The 8,695-nt window shown below is 40.5% G+C and overlaps 1 protein-coding gene across 2 annotated transcripts in view; it reads right to left on the bottom strand.

Annotated features, from left to right (window-relative positions):
• Positions 1 to 418: 418 nt before the first annotated feature.
• The window catches only part of LOC111143378 (family with sequence similarity 102 member B), an 83,947-nt gene continuing 75,670 nt past the window's right edge, over positions 419 to 8,695 (bottom strand). For both annotated transcript variants that reach the window (XM_022497081.1, XM_022497082.1), the window contains exon 11: positions 419 to 2,525. In XM_022497081.1, the coding sequence (XP_022352789.1) occupies positions 2,483 to 2,525 (43 nt within the window). In that variant the 3' untranslated portion in view covers positions 419 to 2,482. The remainder of the gene's footprint in view (positions 2,526 to 8,695) is intronic.

Genomic DNA, 8,695 nt, shown 5'->3' with positions numbered 1-8,695 from the left:
TACACAGTACATGCTCTATGAAAAAACGGAGAAGTAAGGCAGACATTTAAGCAAATTTTAACAAATATTTCCAGAGGACTGCAAATAAATGTGATTGCAAAGTATGCCCACCAATGCCACACAAAAAATGAATCCAGACTCGTGCTGACTTTTCCCTCATCAATGTTTCTATTAAAATTATTTTCTATGGGACGCCTGGGTGGCTCAGTTGGTTAAGCAGCTGCCTTCGGCTCAGGTCATGATCCCAGCATCCTGGGATCGAGTCCCACATCAGGCTCCTTGCTTGGCGGGGAGCCTGCTTCTCCCTCTGTCTCTGCCTGCCATTCTGTCTGCCTGTGCTCGCTCTCTCTCCCTCTCTCTCTAACAAAAAAAAAAAAAAAAATCTTTAAAAAAAATTATTTTCTACTACATAAATCAAGATGTATCTGGTGGCTGCTAAAATTACAGAGGCAAGATTTTTATGCTTTTCAAGAGCTCCACATTTTGTTTTTTAAAAATAATTCTATATCGTTTTAAATACTGAGAGCCAGTCTTGTATAAAGGTATCAGGCCGAGGGCAGGCAAGGATAAGATGGGCAATGTCTGAATTACAGGACCTTTTACATACTGAAGAATGTCCTCACTGAACCTCACTTACAGTCAATAGTTTTTATCATTTTCAAAATGGCAAAATTATTTGCATAAGTGCCAATAAAAAATATAGCCTAGAAGTAATATTTTAAAAATAGAAAAATATGTTCTTAAAACATGTCATAAATATTTGTAAACAATAGTTTCATATCTCTATTAAAAACTTTGAGTTCCCCCCCAATAATATATATGGATGGATCAGCTCCTTTGTTAATCACAGAGAACAAGTCTTTACCACTTAAGCCAACGGTTTCCTTGGTTAGACTAAAATGGTCAGGTCAATTTTCTTCCTGCCAAAATAACAAAAGTATTACTAATGACTCAAGCTCTCTCTCAACATTCAAAAGATTCCAACATGGGGTTTCATCTTTTAAAAAATATCTGTTTGTATTAGAACCGGATTAATGTAGAATACCTAATCCTTGAAATGTTAAAAAACCTAAAACCCTACCAGGAACTACTCAAAATTTTCCAAAGCTCTACATTTGGACATTGAAATAATTTTCTTAACATACTTTCCCCTTACTTTGCCAACACAAAAATGGTTCACCTAGGCCAAAGTTATTCTAACATATCGTGTTTTTTTCTGGACACGCTTTTGAAAGGAAGGACTGGGAATTACTGGTTCTAGGGAATCTGCATTTTTCTTCAGTGACTGAGTGACTCCAAGAACATTAAAACTTATTATTTAAGACCAGAAAAACTTCCCATCTGATAAAAAAAGATGGTCTGCTGAGCTTGTTAAACTGCATCCAGAGCAGATATTCTTACTTTTAAAGCTATATTGGATTATGTCATAGCCTACTGTCTCAAAACAACTACTGTTACAGTAAAGAAAAAAACCATAGTATCCCCCGGCGGGGAGCTTAAAATAGGAAACCACGAGTCCATATCAGTAATGTCAAGCAGCTGTCCCCGGTTTTATCTGCCACCTCCTTAGAATAATTTTCAGTTTCAGATATAAGTCTGAACTTAACACAGAAAAGGCCACTGTTTCTGACATGCTACAACTTTCCTCCTGTCCTGAATTCTGACTCCTGAAACCAGCAGATAGTATTCAGTTAGAACAGCTGTTAAGGTGCCTTATGGGAGCCTAACCTATTAAATATGAAACTTACCTTGAATCTCAACTATAGTGCTAGTAGGAGTTCTGCAGCTCATCTAACATTAACTAGTAACAATACGTGTTGCATAATAATGGCATTACACTCATTCACATATCTCAGACTTAAACACACTCCATTTGTGACAGATACAGTGAGAATTAAGCACTCTACACGTTTAAGTTGTAGTATAACATTTTCCCCCACACACGAACACCCAAACTTTATATCAGTGATTCAATCAAGAAGAGTTAATAAGCAGTACAATACTGTAGGTAGGAGAGAACATGGAAGATTTCCTTAAGAGATTATAACTATTTTGACAGAATTTATAGGATTCAGATGATTCACTTATTACCTCCCGGAACATTAAAATGATATAATTAGAGCCCAAACCTGTTGAACACCTCTGCTGCAGGTTTTATACGTCATACAGAACTCGGTATACTCGGGCGTATAGCGCTGCCTTCCCCACCTGGCTGTTCTGAAAGGAAAAGTAGGCCTTTCATTATCCTGTGCAGTGACCGCAGAAGCCGTGTGCCACTAGCGACACATGGCCCAGCCCGTGGGTGCTCCAGTTCTGATGTTCCCTTTCGGTGGGTGGGACAGGATGGTGGCGGGCACTTTCCGAGAAGAAATCGGTGATGGCTTTCATCTTAACAGAGGAACGTGCTTGAATGAGGTGCCTCGACAGCTTGACTGCCCATGTCTCAGAGCCCCAGGGAAGCTCCAGTTCAGGAGTCCGACTGCTAGCGTTTGATCACGACTTGCTCATAAGCTCCAGATCCGACTCTACGACAGGAGGGGAGAAAAAAACCACTTCAAGGTCTTGAGCTATGATGCTTAAAACTGTTCTAGTGAACCTTGCCCTCATAGAAACAGTGCACTAGGCATTTTCTACTAGATTTGATTTCCACACAGTTTAAAGAGATCACAGTTAGAGAGTACTTGAAATAGTAAATGTTTATCATCAGTACATTGGAATGGTCTAGTCATGCTTATTCTTGTGGTAATCTAGTATTATTCCTAAATCTTAACCTGTGCCAATAAATTTCTTCTTGAAAAATGTTTATACACACACACACACACGTATATATATATATAAACCAGTCTCATCCAAGAGTATATACTGACTGGCAATTTACCCAGGCCTTGCAGAGTTAACAGGTGACTGTTTCTAGTGTGTGGTGTCTTAATGTACCTTTCTAGAAAATGCAAAAATTCTTTTAGTTAACATGCTAATGTTTTTATTTTCCTTTTTTTTTTTTTTTTTTTAAAGATTTCATTTATTTGAGAGAAAGCAAGCACAAGCAGGGGGAGAGGCAGAGGCAGAGGGAGACACAGACTTCCCACTGAGCAGGGAGCCCAATGTGGGCTTTGATCCCAGGACCCTGACATCATGACCTGAGCTGAAGGCAGACACTTAAGCTAATGAGTCCGCCAGGTGCCCCAGGCTGATGTCTTCATACGTGGTCAGTGATGTAGACTGTACCAGTGTAATACGGATTTAGAGTGAAATGATTTTTTTAAAAAGAATTATTTATTTATTTATTAGAGTGCAGGAGAGCAGGGGGAGGGGTGGAGGGAAAAGGGTGGGGAGAGAATGAGGGACAAAGAAGCAGACTTCCTCTTGAGCACAGAGGTTTGATTCCACAACCTTGAGATCATGACCTGAGACAAAATCAAAAGTTGGATGTTCAACCGAATGAGCCACCCAGGTGCCCCTAAAATGAAGTGGTCTGGAAGAGGGGTTTATTTCTTCATTACCTTGGCTTGGCATACTGCTAGTTGTCCCCCTAAATCTATCCTCTCCTTCATGGTTCTAGCTACAGGCTGTATAGACATCTCAGCTAGAGGCCACATTTCCTAAACTCCTATGTTGACAGGTATTGGCATGAGACTCAGTTCCTCCCTCCATGGAACATGAGTGGGGATGTGTCAACTTTTGTCTCATAAAGAGAAATTGCTTGCTCTGGACTGGTAGCCATCCAAGTTTGACAACAGGTAGGGATGATGATGAAGGGCAAAACGGAGGGGCCTTGGGTCCCTGAATTACTTTTTGAGGCCTAGCAGTCTCATCAGCCTGGCCATTGTATTTCTGGTTATCTTTGCTATAGTAGCTTAGCCTTTGCCCTGATCTTCCAGGTACTGACTGACCTCTATGAATGAAATGTGGAGAATGCTAAAAACTTAAAACTTGCAAGCTTTGTGACAAAAACAAGTATTTAAATGAAATAATGGCCTCATCAACAGAAGGTTTTTTATTGCTGATGTACCTAGTATCTTGGCCCTGCGTTATAATGGAATGAACACACGTGCTCCTTCTATTGTTTCTTCATCTGGGAAGATAAAGGTTTTCTACAAGCCCATAAAAGCAGGGTCTTTTTGATGGCAACTCAGTTTATTTTTAGATGAGGAACTTTGAGCCCTCCTAAGTAAACAGGAGGGGAGCTGAAGAGGTGCTGTTGCATGGAGGGGCCGGTATTATTGCTTAAAGTTATCACTAGTACCCATCTCCTCCTGTGTCAAGATACCAGGGGCTACACTACCTGACCATTTCACTCTGAGTATGCCTGAGATCAGTAAGACCAGAAGCAACCACCATGACTGGTCTCTTCCCACATGGAATTTTAAGAGGAAATTCTAAACAATGGGAGAGAGGTACTGGTTACCAGCCCACTGTGGACTGAATTGGACTTTCCAGTTGACTGCTCAGAGGTCTTGTTCTTATAGATTCATTCTGCAGAAGAAACAGGAACATTCTCAATAGAACACCAGTGAACACTCATTCACAGCTAAAGAAATTCAGAATTTGAAGGGACCTTGCTGAGTGCCGCCCCTGCACACTGGCTTTCAGAGGCCCTAAAATAGTTGTACTCTGGCAATGATGGAGTAACAGGAATCAGACTTTCCCTCCTGCTTTAAATAACTAGAAAATTTTTTACAGCACATGTAAAACAATAGTTTCACACACTGGACAATAGGCAGTACAGGACTGGTCCTAAGAGAATGGAACTCAGTGAAGAAAGCCCAAAGCGGTTTCCTTCAGGGTCCTTCCAGCATGCAGTGCAGGGAGAACCCAAACATAAGCAAGTGGTCTTTCTGAGAGCAGGGGTCAGGGGTCAGAGCTCGGGGAGGCTGGGGGCTAGAATCTGTAGGTGAGGATAACAGAAGGAGGGGCAGGTAAAAATAATGGCTGGAGAACTTCCAAACTTGAGGAAAACTGTAAACCACAGATGCATAAGCTCAATGAACCCCAAGCAGAATAAACACAAGAAGAACGCACCAAGGCGCATCATAACCAAACTGCTAAGAACCAGTGATAAAATCTTAAAAATGGCCAGAGACGAAAGATAAATCACATCGAGGAACAGAACCAACTGAAAGCAGACTTTTTGTCAGCAACTAAATGTCTCAGAGGCAAGCAAGGAGACGCAACCCTGCAATGTCTGTAGGTATCCCTGAGCTGGTCAGGCTGCATCCACAGGCTTCAAGGTATTACTGGGGATATTCCTCCCACATCTCTATTGTTTATTGCTCCGTTCTCTTCATTCTCAAGGGCTCACTTTCCTAACTAGGTATGCATGGTTCTCATACCTCTTCAGTGACTTGAGTAAATGATTCTAGGTCCATTTGCGCTGCCAGTTTCTCTCTCAGAACAGACTGAATGCCAGCGCATTCGTTGCACCAGCTAGTGATGGACAGCCTACCTATACAAGTATTGTGCTGGGCATCTCCCAGCAACTCTGCAAGAGAGAACTTCAATTGTGCATAACAGTACTTGAGTGTTTACTGCATACCAGATTTTTTTTTAGTCATTTACATGTTTCACCTCACTTCATTTAGCCTTATAACTCTTATGAGGTAGGTTCTGTTATTGTCACTAGTTTGTAGGTGAGGAGACAGGGAGAAATGGGGTAACTTACTGAAGATGCATGGCTGATACTTGGTGGAGCTTGGGACTGAACCCAGAAAGCCCAACTCCAGACCCTGTGTCGTTAACCCCAACGATATGTCTTTTTGGTGGCAAGTAAGAGATGTAATTTGTTAGGATTATAGCCAAGCTGGGTCATGACAGCTAAACCGGGTCATGACAGCTAAACCAGGAATGAAACCTATGTCTGAATGCATGGCCCATTCTCTTTTCACCGTAATACACTGTCTCCAACATTCCTCAGTCTTTCTGTGGCATGTGATTTTAATTGTCTACTTCAACCCCTAATTATCGTCTTAGGCATTCAGGCATTGGGTGATGATTCTACTAACATTCATTTGGAAAGGGGGTAGGACCCAGAATTATGAATGCCTTTATAGCCTAGATCCTAGATTATCTCTCATAGAAATTATTTTTCTTTCCTCTGAATAACAATAACATAAACAACTAGCATATACTGAGAGCTGTCCATGTGTTACGCACTGTGTTAAATACTTTACATAAGTTATCTAATTTAATCCTCAGCAAAATCCTGTGAGTTAGGTAATATTTATCACTCCCATTTTTCAGGTGAGGAAAATAAGCCTTGCAGAGTTTAATAACATCAGTAAAGCAGATAGGGGTGGAAGTCTGACTGGGACCCTGAGCAGTCAGAAATTAGAGAAGAGATCTATCTGGGCATTTATTATTTTGGTTCCTTTTGGTTGGAGCTGTATTATTTGCTATTCTTCTACCTAAATTAATAATTGCTAGAGCTTAGTGAGTATATTATGTCATTTACTCTTTAAATCAATCTCATGATTATCCCCACTTTTCAAGAGGGGTAACTAAAATTCCATTGAAGTTAAAAGATTTACTGAGGCCCCAAAAGTGGTCTGGCTAGGATATGAACCCAAACTCTTTAACTCAAAAACACGTGTTTCTCTACCGTACTTATCACTGTCCTCATAAATGTTATTTTTCTACCTGTTCTTTGCTACTAGTCTCTCCTTGCTCCTGTCTCCCTTCCCCACCCCCTCTCCCACTACAAATTATGGCTAGTTTTCTAAAATGCCCATCTGATAGATCATTTTTCTGCAAAGAATGATCAAACTGTACATATGATAAAAAAGGATAATAAACTCTTTGTGATGGTGACAGAGGCCATTTACAACCTGGCTTTGAGATTGTTGCCAACCCCATGTTCCACAGCTCCCTTCGCATGCCCCCTCCTCAGAAGTACCTGTTCCCTGGCAAGTCCCTGAGTAGGTTACATTAGTCACAAGCCAGCTAGGAATACGGTGAGCTACCATGAACATGTCTGGACTCAAAGAGACAAGAGTCTGAATCTTGGTTTTATCTATTATTAGTTTTAAGGCTTTGGGAAAATTCCTTTAACTTAACCTCTTTGTTTTCTCTTTTTAAAAACTAATAATAGTACTTTGTGAGTACTAAAAGAGATAATGCAAGAACTGAATGAAACATATATATGTGCCTGGCATAAAACAAATAATGCTCCATAAGTGTCATTGATAATTATTACATATTTACTATTATGTAATTAGATATTGTGATTATGCCTATAAGTTCCTTCTATTTGAACCTATTACCAGGAAAATTTGTCTTCCTCATATCCACCTGTTTACCCCCCACTTACTTTTTAATTCTCCCCAAGACTCTATTCAGGTGTCAACTTTCTAGGAAGTTTTCTCTGTGTGAGTGCGGTCCCATCTCTGTTCTGTTTCCTCTACTTCTCTATATTATAGTACTTATTATACTGCTATAAATTTTAATTTGTCTATCTCACCTGCGAGAAAGAGTCAGATAATAAATATTTTAGGCTTCGAGGGCCATTGTGATCTCTCCATACTACTCAGTTCTGCTACTGGAGCATCAAAGCAGCCATAGATAATACATAAATAAGTGTTGCTGTATTCCAATAAAACTATTTCTGCAAAAACAGGCAGTGGACCTACTTGGCTCATAGGCTGTAATTTGCCAGCCCCATGTGCTCAGAACATAAGCTAGCTGAGGGTGAGCTGGGTCTTTCTGCTTTTGCATCCTTACCCATGACTTGGCCTAATACGTAGTTACTAAATTTAATGAATAGTAAGTCAGCGAGAGAGAATGAAAACTATAAATTGTGCTTACATCCTCTAAAAACCCCAGTTTCAAATGAACTATTCCCTCATAGTCTCCTTCTTACCTAACTATCACATCTGATTTTAGGTATTTACTGTATCCTTCATATCTTTTGGACCCTGCAAGATACTGGACACATAGGAGGTACTGAACAAGACAAGTACTGTTGGAATGAGAGTACTGGTGAATGAGACATTCCTTCAGGTTTTGAGAATTAGAGAATAAAATAACTGTCTCTGACCAAGGGGGCTCCCTAACCCAATGCTGACTTATTCTGGAACTCTCCATAGATATTATGCGGAAATACTGAGTACCGGGCTGCACATCAGGGCAGAGATCAGAATTCCTCAAGTGTTCTGAGCATCAGTGCTCACAACTATTTGCTGCAGGGCTAGGTAACAGAATGGGAAGTCTGGCAGGTGCCTTTTCTTCATTCGAATCTGATTAACTCTCAAAATGATGTTTGGTCTTTCACAACTGTTTTTAGAATGTATGTTAGACTCTGGTATGGTGGAGAAGAGGGGAGTACAAAAAAGGTTAATACCAAGTGTATTCTGCTGAGTGGCCGTTTAACTGCCCACGATAGAGAAGATCACTGACTGGAATGTAATTCTGCTTTGCTCTTTCTAAAATATCAGATTAAGAACTCTTTTTTTTTTTTTTTTTTTTTTCCAAAGGACTGATTTGTCAGAGAGAGAGAGCACGAGTGCACAAGCAGAGGGAGCAACAGACTCTCCACTGAGTAGGGAGTCTGTTATAGGGCTCTATTCCAGGTCCCTGAGATCATGACTTGAGCTGAAGGAAGACACTTAACAATTGAGCCATTCAGGGGTCCCTAAACATCCCTTTTCATTGCATCTTGCCCCATGTTCTTCTGGTCCTCTACTAATACATTCTAAAAACACAT

The sequence above is a fragment of the Enhydra lutris genome, unplaced genomic scaffold (assembly GCF_002288905.1).
Source record: "Enhydra lutris kenyoni isolate GAN:26980312 unplaced genomic scaffold, ASM228890v2 scaffoldscaffold9, whole genome shotgun sequence".
Taxonomy (NCBI): domain Eukaryota; kingdom Metazoa; phylum Chordata; class Mammalia; order Carnivora; family Mustelidae; genus Enhydra; species Enhydra lutris.
Note: the sequence above shows the minus strand (reverse complement) of the source record. Positions and strands in the feature narration are given on the sequence as shown.